At 41.7% G+C, this 19533-nt stretch overlaps 1 protein-coding gene across 1 annotated transcript in view; it reads left to right on the forward strand.

The window, feature by feature from the left end:
• The window catches only part of LOC145402055 (Ig-like and fibronectin type-III domain-containing protein 1), a 512409-nt gene that overhangs the window by 360565 nt on the left and 132311 nt on the right, over window positions 1-19533 (forward strand). Inside the window, exon 4 of the mRNA XM_080274151.1 lies at window positions 8262-8471. Within this exon, the coding sequence (XP_080130277.1) occupies window positions 8262-8471 (210 nt within the window). The remainder of the gene's footprint in view (window positions 1-8261; window positions 8472-19533) is intronic.

Consider the following 19533-nt stretch of genomic DNA (forward strand, 5'->3'; position numbering starts at 1 on the left):
TCATCCACAACCACCGTCATCGACCACAACACCTACCATCACTACAACAACCACCACCATCACATCCACAACCAACACCATCACTACCGCAGCACCACTTCTTCCACCACCATCACTACCACAGCACCACTATTACCACCACCATCACTACCACAGCTACCCTTGTTTTGCTTACTCAACTTTCGTGAGATAGTTTTAATGTTAGCAAATTGCATAGACCCAGTGTGAGTGTTGCAACTGTTGCTGACAGGATGAGAGAGAGAGAGAGAGAGAGAGAGAGAGAGAGAGAGAGAGAGAGAGAGAGAGAGCGAGAGAGAGCGAGAGAGAAAGAGAGAGAGAGAGAGAGAAGCAACTAGAACGACATTGAAAGATACGAGTGAGTCACAGATAGACGAATAGGCAGATACACCGGTTGTAAATCAAAGAGAGAGCGAGAGAGAGAGAGAGAGAGAGTGTAAAGTTTGAGGGCTCCATCACAATACATCTTCATTTTCTTGGGCCGACAGCACGTCACAACTTTGCCTTATATGCAGTTCGTGTTGAGAGAGAGAGAGAGAGAGAGAGAGAGAGAGAGAGAGAGAGAGAGAGACTGTGTGACTGACTAGAATTGAAATATATGTTTGTGTGTGTATGTACGTGTTTTGTATGAGTTAATACAAGATTTATGTGTGTGCGTGTGTGTATGTACTGTGTGTGTGTGTGTGTGTGTGTGTGTGTGTGTGTGTGTGTGTGTGTAATTGTGTTTTTGTGTGTAACCACGCTATCAGTATTTCTTTCAGTGGTTCTCTCTCTCTCTTTCTCTCTCTCTCTGCCGTATCAGTCTATTTCAATTCTTCTCAACCCCCTTCGGCAGCAACCCACATTCAGGAAGTCGGGCAGTCACGGCGAGCCATGACGTGACGGATAAAAATTCTCAGGTAATATGTCCAGGTAAATGCGGGTGATGGGAAAATAATTAATCGGTAACAGAACGTGCTCACCTGAAACTTACCTTAATATCATAACAGCCCGAGAAAAATAATACAGTAATCGCCTGATACCACATCATAAATTCGTGGTTGGTAATAACTTCATGTTCATATAAGTTTGCGAATGTGTACATATATACTGTGGGTTTATGCTGCCAGTTTACTTTTTTTGTTTTTGTTTTTTTTACGTGTCCGACTCCGGGCAAAGGCCTATTCCCAAGTCTCAGTAGTGCTCCAACGTCTCCACATGTCACCACTTCGGCGCTAACACCCACCATCCATACTGAATACATGCTAGGGCTGTCACGGACAGGACTGGCATACTGGTATTAGCGGGGGTACCTTTACGACAAGGCGGGACATTTGGTAGATCAGAGAAGTCTGGTTTATAAGAAATTCAAATCCTTGAACTGTTCCCTGTCCCAGCCGGGATTCGAACCTGGGTCCATTAGGACTGCAGGCAACCTCTCTATCGATTCTGCCACCGCCTTCCCAGCCCCCCCCCCCCAGACCACTGTGTTCAGGCATAGCCCAATGGTTTCCTTACAACTTTGCTAGACATCCTGGTCGTGGTTGGCTTGGCAGTCACTGATTGAAATTACTTCTTTCATTCACAGTCAGATGCCCTTAAAATTGAAGAAAAATCCATTCAGTGAATGGTAAATCAACCAGTGACACAAATGAAGTTATTTTGCACACACACACACACACACACACACACACACACACACACACACACACACACACACACACACACACACACACACACACACACACACATTTATTCGTATCTTAACCCCAAGGGGAGAAGGGACGGGTCATCACCGCACCACACCGCATGAGGGTCAAATGCGCAGTGCAATGGGCGACATTTGTAGCAGAGCCCGACAGAACAGCTGGTTTACCCCTGCCACATCATAATGGACCCATCCCTTTACCCTTACCCTGAAAGTAATATAAGTATATGCACCTACTTCTCAAAGCACGGATGAAGAAATAGAAACATTCTGTAATGACATTTCCCAGATTATGGAAGAAGAAATGACCACATTTATTATACTCATGGGAGACTTCAATGCTAAAGTTGATACATAGAAAAACGGAGAAGCATGTCAGGGAAAATTTGGAGTGGGAGAAAGGAATAACAGATGAATTGGTTGTGAATTTTGCTGAAATGTATAACATGAGAATAATGAACACATTATTTTTTTTTTTTTTTTTTTTTTTTTTTTTACAAAAGAAGGGGTGGAAAATGGACCTGCAGAAGCCCAAATGGAGAAACAAAGACTGCAATCGACTCCACTGTAGCAGATAAGACTAACACGATCATAAATGTCACGGTTATCAACAAAGTAAATACAGGATGTGATCGCAGAACGGTGGGTTGCGCAACCAGATTCAATTTCAGAAGTGAAAGACAGAGGCAGAATAAAAATAAAAAGATATGCCCAATAAAAATACGCGAAAACAAAGATACCTTTCAGTTAGAAGCAAAGAACAGATTTCAGGTTCTAAGGTATGCTTAGTGTGACGTATATAAGTTGAATAATAGACTAACAAAAGTGCTAAGAGAAACAGCAGAGGTAGTAGGGAAAGCTGATATTGTACAACCAAAGCCAACATGTATTCAAAAACGACCCTCGAGCACATGAAAAGAAATGAAAGTGAAAAAGAAAGATGAAATAGAAAGGGCAGAATTAAATAAGCTTATCAACAAGAGACAGAGAGCAGAAAAATGATAGAGAAACATGGATCAGATGAAACAAATCATCAAAAAAGGAAAAAGTCTGAAACAGGTCCGAATCAAACTGGCACTAGGGAAGCAACAAATTATATCACTGAAAGACAAAAACGGTGAAGTCATTAAATGCAGTGGTATGTTGTTGATGAGAGTTGAAGAATTTTACAATAAGTTGTATGCATCAAAGACAGTAGTACCGGTACCAATAGCTGACTTGTCTGTTGATACAAATGAAGTAGCCTACCTGAGTAACACCAGACGAAGTAAACTTTCTCTTAAAAGTATGAAAAGAAGGAAAACTCCAGGAGAAGATGAAGTAGTATCATATTTACTGTCACATGCAGGACAAAAAGTTCAAAACTGATTAACCCACTTAGGTACTCAATGCATAAAGAAGAAGAAAATCCCCCAAAGCTGGTCGAATACAGTAGTTATTTTGCTTTACAAGAAAGACAACCCAGAAGATCTCAGTAACTATAGACCTATTAGTTTATTACCAGTTATTTACAAACTCTTCACTAAGTCACTACGAACAGAACAACAAATCTGGAAGAAAACCAACATCGTGAGCAGGCAGGATTTCGAAGCGGGTGTTCGACTACTGATCATCTACACACAGTGAATCGACTAATTGAGAAAACTACAGAATATAATAAACCACTGTATTTTGGTTTTGTTGATTACGAAAAGGCTTTCGACTCAGTGGAGCACATAGCAATTATAAATTCACTGCAGGAACAAGGAGTGAATGAGAACATTGTAAAACTGCTCGAAAACATATATGAAGAGGGAACTGCTATAGTTAAATTACTGTACATAAAGACTTGGAAAAAATTAAGATACATTTTCACCAAAATTCTTTACAGCGTGCCTAGAAAGTGTTTTCAGAAAGCTAGAATAGGAGAACAAAGAAGTAAACATAGATGGAGAAAACTTAAACAATTTAAGATTTGTAGAAAACATTGTCCTAATGTCAGAAACAGAAGAGGCATTGCAAGAAATGTTACATGACCTGAAGAGAAAGTCTCAAAGTAGGACTAAAGATGAACCGGAGTAAAATTAGAATAATGTTTAATCCAAATACACCAAAGAGCATCATCAGAATAAGTGAAGAAATTCTGGAAGAAGTGGAAGAGTACAATCACTTGCGGCAATTACAAAACTAACGAAAGACCATGATAGCGAAATAGAAGGACGAGTTGCAATTGGATGGAATGCTTTCGGTTAACATAGACATCGTAAAAAGTAGCTTGCCAGTATGTATGAAACGAAAAGTATGTGACTAATGTATAATCCCAGCTATGACATGCGGTTGTGAGATCTGGAAACTGACAGAATCAATGGAAAAGTTCTCAAAGGACAGTGGAAAGGTTATTGTTGAAAATATCTATAAGAGACAGGAAAAGATCAACTTAGGTGAGAGAGCAGACTAAAATCAAAGACATAAGAGAGGTTACATAATAACAGAAATAAAGGTGGTCAGGTCATGTACCAAGAAAAAGGGATGACCGTTGGAGGAAGAGGCTGTGACTGCACTCCAAGAGTCTGCAAGCGTAGCACAAAAAAGCCAGACAGAATGTGGAGAGATGAGATAGAGAAGTTTGCAGACACAACCTGGCAGAGACTGACTCAGTAAAGGAATTCATGGAGAAGGTTAAGGGAGGCCTTTGTTCAACAGTGGACTTGCATTGGTTGCAGCTGCTGCTGTTAATGATGATGATATTGAAGATGATATATATATATATATATATATATATATATATATATATATATATATATATATATATATATATATATATATATATATATATAGTTATATATATATATATAGTTATATATATATATATAGTTATATATATATATATATACATATAGTTATATAGTTATATAGTTATATATATATATAGTTATATAGTTGTCTCAACCTCCTCCTCCCCAGTAAAGCGTAATTTAAATCTCTGTATGCTGTGGTCATTTCTGATCCTCGATGCGGTCACTGATGGAATACAAAGGAGATGTTTAGTCAGTGTGCAGATCCTTCCCTACCCACTCGATATGGTTTGACGACCCAATTTTGGTTTGCGACGCAGTGGTTAAGGACTGCAGATTTATTTGCATGTGGGTGGATATATATATATATATATATATATATATATATATATATATATATATATATATATAAATGTTAAGTGGTAGGTGGGGGCGCTCACCATCCACTCACTCGATGTAGTGCTGCTGTCGGGTGTCTGCCCTTTCCTCTCCTCCATCCTTCTTTCCTTCCATCCTCTTCTGTCTTACGTTCCTTCATTCTATCCTTGTCCTTCTGCCTACGGGTAACTTTACACTCCCTCTTCTGTCTTTCCTTCCTTCATTCTATCCTCTTCCTTCTGCCTGTGGGTGACTTTGCACTGAGTGACAAGCCAGATGGTTTCCTGTACACCAGGAAACCATTTACTACGCTGGGTGGTAACCATATAACCAAATTTTGGCGCCTGGTGGTTTAGTGGGTAATTAATGCACTCCAATCGGATTGAGCTGGTGAAGGTTTATATCCAAGGGATGGTTGGGGTTGATTGCTCATGTAATGCCACTCAGGGATGAGTGAGGCTGGTCACTCTCATCTTAAATGTTGGGACCAACTGCCTAGCCCCGGGCTCCTACGCTCCTCATGGGGCAATGTAGGATTGGAAAATAGATAGATAGATAGTTTAATCTATCGATCTGGCTATATCTGTGTATTTGTCAGTGGTAAGAAGGGCTGTTATTAACCGCTCCAGTTTGGTAATTATCTCCTACTTTAAAAACGCCAGTAAATAGCAAGAACCAAATCTGTAAGTCTTTATCGCTGTGGGGTTAATGGAGGGTGTTAATATTATGTTTTTGCTCCATTAAATCCCACTTCTCGGGGGGGAGAGGGTCACGTGGCTCGGAATACGTTCAGGTGTTGGCTGAGTGAAGAAGAAAAGTCGTATCCTGAGTCATAAACGTTAATAATGTCACTCCGATTGCTTATATTTTATCTTCCTTTTACTGCTACCAGATGGTATTGAGAGGGGCGCCTTCACGTGGTAGGATTGATATGACCGGGCGATGGAGCTTCCCTTATATACAAACGTCTCATAGTCCCCATTCTATCACCCACCCACCCATGAGATGATGAACCTCAGGAAGATTGCAACTTCAGCCCGCAGTCAGTCGGGTTCACGTCCAGATGAGCTTGGGGTCGCAATCACTACTAGAACTTCCACCAGACGAGTTTATTCAGGGAAGCCATACCACATCACACCACATCATATCACATTACACCACACCGCACCACACCACACCACACCACACAAAATCACCCTTCCACACCACACCACACCACACCTCACCTCACCAAGGGAATTAGCCGAAGGACCCCGAAGCTCCCGCATCTAGTACTTGCGTTCTTGTTCAGTTTACTCGGACGACTAGCAGACGATTTTTAAAATTTAGGAACGACCTTTGACAGTGAAGGGGTCATTGAAGGCTATATCTAGTCCCTCCAGTTACAAAGTCGACCCTGTGCTGAGTAAAATCGTCTGGAGATACATGGAATTAAAAGTAGTTTGATCGAGTGTGTTAGGTCCAACGTTATCAATATTATTTTCGTCTCGTCTCCCATAAATCGTCATTCTCCCTCATATATACTGTATGTTGGAGAAAAGGGGTCCTGTTCTAAGTGGTTTTGGTGATTACGTAGCTTATTTACCTTAGCGATTTATTCTGCGCATTGTAACTGCATAATCCTTTTTAAATTGTATTAATGCAATTTTTTTTCGATATTACAAAGCCTAGGTATATAGATAGATAGATAGATAATGTCCACCATGATGTTAAGGTGTAATATGCAAAATCAGTCGCTAAGGAAGAGGTGTTACGGAGCCTCCTATGCCGCAAACAATACGGTTTTCCTTCCTTTTCGTACTCTTATATTTGCTTCATATTGCTGTCACATTAAAGTATTTCTTGCACATTCGTCCATACTTCTCATTCCTCCTGGAACGTCAGAGAGTATCCTTCCTTCTTAACCTTGTATGTGTGTGTGTGTGTGTGTGTGTGTGAGAGAGAGAGAGAGAGAGAGAGAGAGAGAGAGAGAGAGAGAGAGAGAGAGAGTTTATAAAAATAGAAAATACTTCATATAACACCTCCCTCGTCCACAGCCAGGAAGGAAGTGTTGGAGAATTTATATCACGATGGGACGGCTGCAGTCAGGAATAGCGCTCCACTTTTTATCCGAACACTTATGAAACACTTACACAATATTCTGAAAAGTTTGTTGGATTTCCTAATATCGCATCACTGGTTTTCGTAAGTCTTTGCTCACTGTTTCGTAATTTATCGTCAGAAGAAAGGGATCGGTGCTTCAGTAATTTTTGCCTTGATCGATTTGTTCTCCCTTTGCTGCTTGTTTCACTCGACTCAGTAGCAGTAAAGGACAGTACCGTGACTCAACATCCTTTCCGTAGCACTTCCTCGTGACAGGCAACTTACTTTGTTGTTCATCAATTGTTACAGCTCAGTATTCATGATGGAGGGATGACAGTTTTGGGTCGTTAGAGTAAAAAAAAAAAAAAGTATAGGGATTTTTCCATAATTTGGCCCAGCTTTCTTTCTTTTTGCATGTTATTTCACACAGCTCAGCGGCAGGATGAGACAATGGTTAGCTTCACATCCTTTTCAGAGCACTTCTTCATGACTTGCATCCGTGACTAGCATTCGTGTTAGCCTGTTGCAGCAAATCTGTATTCATGATAGAGGGATGGCAGTTTTAAGCCAAGTTAGAGTAAAAAAGGTATAGTGTTTGGAATAGTACAGTACATTGGCGATAATGATTGTACACCTGGCTATTCTTCTTACCTGCCACGATATTTTACTCTCTTATATGGTGATGGGTCCTAATATGAGTTGTGTTCTGAACCGTACAACGCTCCGCCCTCCCACATACTCAAATCCCTCACCACTTCTCCTTTCCCTACCACAACACGTCGCCCTCCTACATACTCATAAACAAATCCCCACCACGTCTCTTCTCCCTGCCACAACACGTCGCCCTCCCACATACTCATTACCAAATCCCTCACCACGTCTGTTCTTCCTACCACAACACGCCACCCTTCCACATACTCATAAACTAATCCTTCATCATTTCTCTTCTCCCTGCCACAACACGCCACCCTTCCTTATAGTGAAGAGCTGTAATGCTGTTGGATATCTGCATGACAGGGATGGAGCCTCGACTGTTCTTCAGTTCTCTCTTCTTCCTTCCTCTCGTGATAGTCCAAACTCCTTCATACAGATTGAAAAGCTCTAACGCTACTTTTTTTCAGCTCACGACATGCCACCCTCCCACGTATATTCTGAGGAGCTCTTATGCTATAAAGTATTTCCACCCTTCATTACAAAATGTAAGCCTCAGCCATTTATCAAAAACCTTGCATATAGACTTTCTTCTTGTCCTTCTTTGATACTCCATTCTCCCTCATAGATACTAAAGATACTAACATAGGTACTTCTCTTCTTTCCGCCAGGGTTGGAGCCACGGCCGTTCATTCGCAACACGGCCAATGGTCCGCGGGAGTTCACGGAGGGCGAGGACATCCTGCTGACCTGCGTCGTGGCCGACTTGGGCAACCATACGGTGTGGTGGAGTCGGCACCAGGACGGTAAAAAGACCATACTGACCGTGGGCGACCGAAGCATCTCAACTGACCAGCGGGTGTCCATCCTGCATGACACTGGTAAGTATTGACTCCATTCTGTGACACCCACCTCCATATCATAACCTGCGTATTCAGTATGGACGGCTAGAAGACCTTACTGACTGGGTGACTGTAGCATCTCATGACCAGCGGTGTCCATCCTGCATCACACTGGTACGTATTAACCCGAGACTATCCACAAGACTTAATCCATAGCAGGTATTCAGTATGGACGGCTACAAAGTTACACTGATTGTGGATAATACCAGCATCTGTTCAGTCCTATATGATACTGGTAAGTCTCACACTCTTGTAATACACAAAGCCCACCAATACATCATAAACCCCAGCATGTAATCACCCTGGATGACAAAAATAACCATATTGATCAGACGAGCGAGTGTCAGTCTTACATGATACTGGCCAGACTTAACCCTGTATAATCCACAAGACTCACCAACGTCATAAAAATACCCCTGCTAATACCAATACACCAGTCTTGCATGAAATAGTCCTGTCATAAACTGGGTAGTCCACATATTACGCATTCCAATTCTTGTTTGTTTTGGGTACTGTCCGGTCAGCGTTACCAGTGTCTGCCCACATCTGTCGTTAAAATGTCGAAATAAATTGCACCAACAACACGAAAGGGGATACGAAAGTGCCGTGTGCAAAATAAATCGGTATGGCAGAAGTGTTACGTAATCTCCATATCCACTGAGAATACAACATAGCCAAATATTGTAGAGGAGGCTGTGTGGATTTAGGTGTTTGAGTTAGTGTTAAGCAATTTTTGAGGAGGCGTTCAGAGAGGCATTGGGTGGTGATGATGATGATGATGATGATGATGATGATGATGAGCCGTTAAAGGGAGCACAGAAAGAGGAACTAGGAAGTGCTTGATGATGATGATGATGATGATGATGATGATGATAATGATGGTGATAATGATGAGCTGTTAAAGGGAGCACAGAAAGAGAAACTAGGAAGTGCTTGATTATGATGATGATGATCATAAAGATGATGATGATGATGGTGATGATGATAGTGAATTGTTTAGGGAGCATTGAAAGGAGCAGTGGAAAGTGCTTGATATGATGATAATGATGATGATGATGATGATGATGATGGTAGTTGTGTGTATGGTAATGGGTGTATGGGAGGTGATGGTAGTAGCGGTAATGGTGATGACCTCTGGTGGTGATGGTAGCATGTGTGTGAAAGTGGTAGTGGAGGGGTGTAGGGAGGTAGTTTACTGTTACGACCTGAGAGAGAGAGAGAGAGAGAGAGAGAGAGAGAGAGAGTCCCATATAGCTTTCGTCAATAAACCCATTAGATCTGGTCTATTAAGTCTCTCTCTTAGCATTTATTTTTGTCGAAGCGAATAGTAGTGTGAGAAGGTGTTGAGAGTGGGAGAAGGAGGAGACCGCGAACGATAATCAGGTCAGGATATGAAACTGTTATACCTCATATTATACCACAGAAGAATATAGTTGTCTTCATCGTTCGCAAGGCAGTAGACTTGTAAATGAAATGTAAACTGGTAGATGTGTTGGTTTAGAAATATTAAAATGGTATACATTCACTGCCTCCCTAATTAGTCGCCAGTGTTGTTAAAATTTCACACACACACACACACACACACACACACACACACACACACACACACACACACACACACACACACACACACACACACACACACACACACACACACACCTAATAATTCTCCCCATGGGCGTTACACTATGCGTGCGCGGGAAATGCGGCGGGGTATTTCCGTGGAGTTTCATGCCTCTTCACCGAATCAAGTGGTTTGCGTCCCTTTAGGATTGAAAAGCATTTAGTCCACAGCGAAGCACGGCTCTCATTTATGCTCGTGGTTGCTATAGATTTGCACTGAAATAGGGTGCTAGTCGCGAAGAAGTGCTGTAGGAAGGATGTATATATAGCCTTATTGCTGTATTTTTCTAGCGCTGAGGTACGTGAGGGTGAGAGAACTGTAGGAGTGTGAGATAAATGACCTGGAGACAGAGGATGAGGATGCGGAGGAGAGAGAGAGAGACCAAAATCGAGGTTGAGGGAGATAATGGTCGTGTATTACTTGGCCTCGGAGACGTTAATGCCTCTTCCTTAGCGATTTATTTTGCACATCACACCTTAACAGTTCTCTTGCTTCTTAGTAATGATCTTCAACCCAGTGGACTGCAGGCTGAAAATTCCCCCCTGCAGTCCACCATCGTCCTTTGGGTGGATAGGGAGGGAGTTTAGGGACGTTTCGGCGCTCGGTTATATTAGAGCCACCGCTTGAAGGCATCCCTCACCAGCGCACACACACACACACACACACACACACACACACACACACACACACACACACACACACACACACACAGTTGTAGCCCAAGATTTACGTGGACGCAAACCCAGTGGACTGCAGGCTGAGGTGTCCCCTCTGCTGCAGCCTACCTTCCTAATTTGGGGAATAGCGAGGGAGTTGAGAGAGATAAGTAGAATCGGGCAGGTCCACCGCCTGGTTTATATCAATCCCACCACATGAAGGCGTCCCTCTGCAACACCAGTACACTTTACACCAGTCCACATATACCACTTTCCTTTTTTTGTGTGTATTAGACTCAGGACCTCGTGAAAGACTCGAAATATCTCGCTAAATTTGGTATGAAAATCGAGACTCAGTGTTTTAATGCCCTCGAGGTTCCGTTGTGAGGGGGACACAGATGGTTATGTTTATTAGAGAGAGAGAGAGAGAGAGAGAGAGGTAGGTGGCACTTGGAGGAAGAACCAGAAGAGAGAAGCCTGAAAGTGATAGAGAGTAGATTGGAAAATCGACTGTAGGAGACATGCTGTGTGTGTGTGAGAGAGAGAGAGAGAGAGAGAGAGAGAGAGAGAGAGAGAGAGAGAGAGAGAGAGAGAGAGAGTGGAGGGGGTAGGAAGCAGAGTGAGAAGACGGAAGCCTGAAAGTGATGGAGGATAGATTAGAAAATCGACCGTGGGAGACGTGTTGAGAGAGAGAGAGAGAGAGAGAGAGAGAGAGAGAGAGAGAGAGAGAGAGTCATTTGGATAATCTAATCTACATATTCACCCAAGTTATCTCGTTCGACCTACTTCCCTAGTCTTCGTTTAGCGTTCAGTAATTATGCAGGTGAGCAGGAAGGTGTAGAAGAAAGTGTATGAGAGAGTACTGGATGGAAGAGGAAGAAGCAGAAGACCAAGAACGATATAAGTCAGCTTTTAAAACCATAATAGGATAGATATTTTCACAGCACGCATAAATACGCTTCTTATTCCCGTCACTCACACGAAAGCTAACTTGTAAATGAGAGAGAGAGAGAGAGAGAGGTTGATACTATTTGAGACTGTACCTTTATATGCAGAAGGAGAGGTCCAGAGGGTCGTTATCAGCTAAAAGTTTTCTGTTCCAAATAATAACCAAGTATGCTTCAAATCAAGACCAGTTTCCTTCGAGATGCCTGAACAGAGGGAAATACAGCTTAAAGTGTTTCAGTAAGACTCCTGAAACATTTAAATCTAGGAAAACCAACTTTTTTTTACATAACATAAGTATCTCATTAGGAATTTTGTGTGAGCTTGGTGTCTATACGATTTTTTATATGCTTATATATTTTTAAATCAATATTGTGATTAATTTTGAACGACTCTCCCTCAGTAATTCATTTTTTTTTAACGAGGATATGTTTTGGCAATGCATTCTTTAACTTTCTGCGCAAATTTATTTTTATCAGGTCCATATCTTGGCGAAAAAAAGGAAAAATAGTTGAACGTATACCGTGGAGCTGGACCGGCAAGACAGGACAAACCAGCTGTTATGCAGTGTTCAGAGAGAGAGAGAGAGAGAGAGAGAGAGAGAGAGAGAGAGAGAGAGAGAAAGCTTCCCAGATAACTTGCGTCAACAAACTCTACGTGTTAGGTTTAGTCTCTCTCATCGGTTAAGGAAGCTCCCTGGCACCTTTTCCTAAGCAACTTATTCGCTTATTACATCTCGCTGTTAATCTCCGTGTTCCATAAATCCTTCTAACATCGGCATAATCTACACAGATGGCGTGCAGACGGATATTAACCAGCCGTATCCAAAAATAAATCACTAAAGGATTGGTGTTAAGGAGTCTTTTTATCCGACGAGATTACGGGCGTAAGTCGCTTTGGGAGATATCGTAACACCTCTTCCTTAGCGACTTATTCTGCACATTACGCCTTAGTGTCCTCTTGTGTGTTATTGATGCAACTATGCCAATGTATTTAAACGGTATAAGTAACTTACTAATGAATGCTAAGGTGTAATATGCAAGATAAAGAGCTTAAGAAGAGGTGTTACGGAGCCTCCTGTGTCTCCTAGAAAGCTCCGAAACGTAAGAAACTTTGAAGCATCTTTCTCTTGGTGATTTATTGTGCATCTTGTTAATCTTGTCTTTTGTTTCACACACACACACACACACACACACACACACACACACACACACACACACACACACACACACACACACACACACACACACACACACACACACACACACACACACACACACACACACACACACACACACACACACACACACACACACACACACACACACACACACACACTAGGTCAGTGCCAGGACAATGAATAATTATGTGACAGCAGTGAACAAATACTGTACACACAGGTAGGTAGGTGAAGGCTCTTTCTACTGACATATTAGTGAACACACCTGCTTTCTCTCTCTCTCTCTCTCTCTCTCTCTTTTTTTTTTTTCTCTCTCTCTCTTTTTTTCTCTCTGTCTCTCTCTCTCTCTCACACACACACACACACACACACACACACACACACACACACACACACACACACACACACACAGACACACACACTTTGGTGAAAGCTTTGCCATTGCACTTGACATCTCAAAGGCTTTCGATCGAGTCTGACATAAATCTTGAATTTCCAAACTGCCCTCTTACGGTTTCTATCCTTCTATCTGTGCCTTCACCTATAGCTTCCATTCTGGTCGTTCTAAAGCCGCTGTTGTAGACGGCCATCGTTCTTCTCCTAGATCTATCAACAGTAGTGTTCCTCAGGGCTATGTCCTATCACCAACTCTCTTTCTTTTATTCATGAATGACCTTCTAAGCTGTACATCTAACCCTATCCACTCGTATGCTGATGATTCCACCCTTCACCTTCCCATTCGGTTTCCGCAACGTCCATCTCAGCAGTTACTTCAGCAAACAAGGGATGAGGCTATGGCGCACCTAATGTCTGACTTGGCTCGTAGCCTATCTCTGACTGGGGTAAAAATCATCTTGTTGTTTTTAATGCATCAAAGACTCAGTTTTAACACCTATCAGCCCGTCAGAATCTTCCACTGGCGTAACCACTAATGTTTAATAATATCCTGCTCAATCCTGCATCATCTTTGAACATGCTTGGGGTTTCATTCACTCGGGACTTATCTTGGAAAGATCATAATGCATCTCTTGTAAAATCTGCTTCCAAGAGATTAGGCGTTCTAAGCCGACTCCGTGCCTTCTTAACCCCTGCACAGTTGTTGACTTTATACACGGGTTTTATTCGCCCCTGTTTAGAGTACAACTCTCATGTGTGGGGAGGCTCCCCACATACAGCTCTTCTCAATAAGGTGGAATCAAAGGCTTTCCGTCTCATCAACTCCTTCTCTTACTGGTTTCCTTCAACCTCTGTCTCTTCGCCGCACTGTTGCCTCTTTATCTCTTTTCTGTCGCTTTTTCAAAGATTACTGCTTCTCTGAACTGTCAGCTTGCATCCCTCCACCTCTACGACGGGTGCGTAGCACCCGTCTAGCAACAAACTCTCATCCCTTTTCTGTCCAACTCGCTAATGGAAGAGTTAACCGTTACTCCCAGTCGTTCATTTATGCAACAGGTCAACTCTGGAACTGTCTCCCTCTGTCTGTATTTCCTTCTTCCTATGATCTCCAGTTTTTCAAACGCAGTGTGTCCAGGCATCTCGAAATAACGGATCTTGAATTTGGTCCTCTTTTGTGTTGTTTTTGTTTTTTTCTTGGAAGGAACTGCTTTGCGGGCTCAGCCTTCTGTTCCTTCTTCTTCGCATAACTATATATAGATATATATATATATATATATATATATATATATATATATATATATATAATGTGTGTGTGTGTGTGTGTGTGTGTGTGTTATCGACATGGATTGCTTCAGTTAGTATAAGAAGATAAAAAAGATAGTACAGGTAGAATAAATGACAGAGAAAGAGGCGTTACGACATCTTCCAAGCCTCTAGATTTATCGGATAGGGTTGAATCCTGCGTTGTTCTGGAGATTCCATAGCATTTCATACGTAGTGATTTATTGTTCGCTTTGCAGGTCAGTGTCCTTTTGTATGCTGTTAATGTAAAATAACTCAGTAGTGAAAGATATTGATAAAATATAGGAGAATATCTATGATGGAATAAGCAGGATAAATCGCAGAGGAAATAGTGCTGCGGAAATTCCATACTAGTAAGAATACTGCGATGATAGCAAGGTGTACATATTAAGTTTCAGCCCCCAAATATAAATTATTATTATTGTTGTCATTATTATTATTATTATTATTATTAGAGGGAGACTTCTTCCTGACATTTCCAGGACAAATGCTTCTTGTAAGATAGTAATTAAGTAGGGTGGGAATTATAACCCCTAGATGTGTCCATTATCGTGTTTACGTTTGAATCACTTAACCAAACCTAACCTAACCAAACCCAGCTTAACCTAACCTTAATCAGTCTAGCCTAACCAGACCTAATCTAACTCAACCTAGCCTAACCTAACCTAGCCGAACTTAACCAATCCTGACCTAATCTAATTTTAATGTATGTGATAGCGGATGGGCAAGGAGGTGTTGAATCCCTGCTCTCCATCTCCTTGATTACTAAGTGCTAAATGAAGGGCAGGACGAGTATACCATCAGGTCGATTAAACACCTGTAGGGGCGAGACCTTGGTGCCTCTGCGGGCCTGAAAGGTGAGAGGGGACGAGATAGAGCGATGTGATATAGGGATGTTTCCTTTAGGTTTCCTCCGACCTAGTGCAGTGGGGGCGACAGCGAATATAAGTTAATGTGGCCACGACAGTTGAAAAAATATATGCAGAATGAGAGTTTGCAATATACGCTTCTTGAGGTGTTTAATAGACTTAATGGCATATTGCAAACTGTCATTCTGAACTAACGGAAGTATTTGTCCTGGAGAAGTCACAGAAAAGATCCTTCTCTAATTAGATCTGGGAAAAGAACGATTGAGTATTTTCTGTGGATTTTGGAGGTGAAAATTATTATGTATACCGTATCGAAGTACCCGACTCTCTCTCTCTCTCTCTCTCTCTCTCTCTCTCTCTCTCTCTCTCTCTCTCTCTCTCACCATACTTCTGAATCACCCTGTAAATCACAACAGTTATAAGGAAAATGTTTATTACAATACGAGTCACGTTACTGAGTAGGGACGCATGTGCTGGAGCTGCCTTTGTCGAGGTTATTTTTACAGGTTATCAATTCAGATAGATAGATAGATAGATAGATAGATAGATAGATGGATTGATAGATAGATAGATGGATAGATAGATGGATAGATAGATAGATAGATGGATAGGTAGATAGATGGATAGATGGATAGGTAGATAAATGGATAGATAGATAGATGGATAGGTAGATAAATGGATAGATAGATAGATGGATTGATAGATAAATAGATAGATGAATAGATAGATAGATAGATGGATAGATAGATGGATAGATAGAGTTAAACTGATACATCACCATCGTTTTAGTAACATGATCATTTGTAGACAAGGATTGTGGAAAGTGTTAAGAATATATGGAGTAGATGGGAAGTTGTTGAATGCTGTGAAGAGTATGTACGATGGTGCGAAGGCTGCAGTGCGTGTGGATGGTGAACTAAGTGATTTTTTCTCTTTGAGAGTTGGTTTGAAACAGGGATGTGTCATGTCTCCATGGTTGTTCAATCTGTACATGGATGGGGTAATAAAAGAGGTACAAGGTAGGGTAGTGGATGTTGGAGTGGCCCTGGTGAGAGAGGATAGTGTTTGGAAACTCCCTGTACTGTTGTTTGCAGATGATACTGTGTTGTTGAGTGAAGACGAAGGGGAGCTGCAAGGTTTGGTGGATGAGTTTGAGAGAGTGTGTAAGAAACGGAACCTAAAGGTGAATGTAGGGAAGAGTAAAGTAATGGTCTTTGAGAGAGGTGAAGTTAGTGAATGTACAGTGAGGTTGGATGGTGAGGAATTGGAAAATGTGAGTACGTTTAAGTATTTGGGTAGTGTGATGAGTAAGGATGGAGGTTTGGAGGGTGAAGTGCTTGAAAGGGTACAGCAGGGAAGAAAGGTTGCTGGTTCCTTGAAAGCAGTGATAAGAAACAGGGAAGTGAGCATGGAAGTGAAAAAGTTACTACATGACAGTATTGTGATACCAACTCTAACGTACGGAAGTGAAGCTTGGACATTGTTGGAAGGACACAAGTCAAGAGTGAGAGCAGTGGAAATGAGTTATTTAAGAGGAGCCTGTGGAGTCACGTGGAGAGACAGGCTGACGAATGAGGATATAAAGGAGCGTTGTGGTGTGGATGTGGATGTGATAGGAAGCGTTATGAGGAACACACTGAGGTGGTTTGGCCATGTGGAGAGGATGGAGGGTGAAAGACTGACGAAGAGAGTGTATGTGAGTGAGGTGGAGGGGGGAAGAGGGAGGGGGAGGCCGAGGATGAGATGGAGGGATGGGGTGGAGAGGTATATGAGAGAGGGGGGTGTGAGTTGGGAGCAGGGCAGTGAAATGGCGGGGGACAGGGCGACTTGGAGGCGATTTGTTTGTGGCCACCCCAAACGGGATTGAGGCGTCTGGCAATAGATAGATATAGATCATTTGTAGCGTTAGATAGATAGATAGATATAGAGTTTGATAGATAAATGCATCGGTATTTAGAAGTGAACAGATTTTGTAGATAGATAGGTAGATAGATAGATGGATGGATAGATTGATCGTATATATAGAGGTATGTTGATAGACACGGATAGACATTGCCAGATAGATAGATAGACAAATAGATAGACTTAAATAGTTGAACATTGGCATAGTTACAGAAACAGATTTTGGGTCGATAAACAGATGGATGGATGGATAGATACATAAAATAGATATAAGCAGATTGATCCACACCTAGATAGATAGACAGGCATATAGATAGATAGAGATAGACAGATAGACAGACAGGTAGATAGATAGATAGATAGAAACACTTGAATAGACACAGGTGGATAGATCAGCACTACTTGAGAGGCTGTGTTTACCTACATAACAGCCAGTTTACGTAGTCAGTCACCCCGCCGAGGCCAGACTTTGAAGCCCACCTTTGATCTCACCTGATTGGCCTAATTAGTGAAGCCAGAAGCATTTTTATGTGCTGGGGAGTCAACACGCCATTTAGTGCACCTGTAATTAACCTGAGGCCATTATTTATGTTGCTGTCATAATATAATAATAATAATAATAATGATAATAATAATAATAATAATAATAATAATAATGATGATGATGATAATAATCGCATTAATAATAATAATAATAATAATAATAATAATAATAACAATAATAATAATAATAATAATAATTATTATTATTGTTATTGATATTATTATTATCATCGTGTAAGGCCCCCTACAGTGGCCATCGCTCATTTAGTCCGTCACCCTTTGTTTATTTTGGGGATTTTTGAACTAAACTAAAAATGTATGAATAAACTAGCATGTGGTGAGGCTGAAAGGAAATGGACTTGGCTTCATGTACTTCGTTGCAGCAAACAAGCTGTAACTTAGCAGATAAGATATTTGTTTGGAATTTCGAAACCAAAAACGCTTTTACAAACTGTGAGGCCCCAGGGGGAGTTGCTGCAAAGTTTGATCAAAATAGGTCCACTCGTGTAGGAGGAGTAGCTGGATACACCCTGATACAGACAGACATCGGTCCATTATTAAAGAGATTAATACTGTTATTATTACTATTTATCATCATCATCATCATCCGGACCTCCTTTCCCACCCTAGGTCAGGATGAGGAGTAGCAATGGCCAGACAGCCCAGATTTGCCCAATCCAATGGGCCACGCTTCCATTCATTCATTATTCAAGCCCCCGGAATCCTGGCTCTATCGGATACGGCAGACAGATTCACCACGATCTGTAGCTTCACACAAACGTATCCGACTGAGTCAGTCCGGACGCTGCCATGTTAAAAAGGGGTGCCAAATCCCTGATCATGCACTTCTCCTCACAACATTCATCCAACAAGCTCGATCTCTTGTCAGTTCGCAAGGCTCACCGACTTCCAAACCTCTGTTCCTCACACACTCATCCACCATATCTCTCCACCTTCTCCTTGGCCTACCTCGCCTCCTCACTCCTTCAGATTCGCTCAGATATACCATTTTCACCACTCTGTTGTTATCCATTCTCTCCACATGACCATACCATCTCAGTACACTCTCTTCGATTCTGGTCTCCACCGACTTCCGCACTCCACATCTTTCACGAATCACATCATTTCGCATCCTATCCATCCTATCCACGTACATTGCTTAGCAGTCCCATCTCCACTGCTCTTATTCTTGACTTTTCATTTTCATGCCACACCATAGTCTTACATCCATATGTTAAAGTTGGCACTAACACTCGTGCAGCTGCAACAGCCAAGTCTGTGTTTCTTATCAAGGCCTTCATTGCACCAGCTACTTTTCTTCTTGATGTCACTCTACTTTCCACTTCTTTTGCACATTTTCCTCTCTTTTCTGTCACTGTACCCAGGTATTTGAACTCTTTTACCAATTCCAGTCTATCTCCATTCACTGTAACATCGCACTGGGAGTCCCCTTCTCTCTCAATAACCATCACTTTACTCGTTTCTGCATTTACTCTCAAGGCACGACGCTCACAGACATCAGCAAAACTCTGCACTAGCCTACAAAGTTCTTGTCCTGTACTTGCAAGCAGTACTGCATCATCAGCATACAACAAATTTGAGATATTCCATCCATCACCATTCA

The sequence above is a fragment of the Coenobita brevimanus genome, chromosome 57 (assembly GCF_032717465.1).
Source record: "Coenobita brevimanus isolate Jiangsu-jjx chromosome 57, ASM3271746v2, whole genome shotgun sequence".
Classification (NCBI taxonomy): Eukaryota; Metazoa; Arthropoda; class Malacostraca; order Decapoda; family Coenobitidae; genus Coenobita; species Coenobita brevimanus.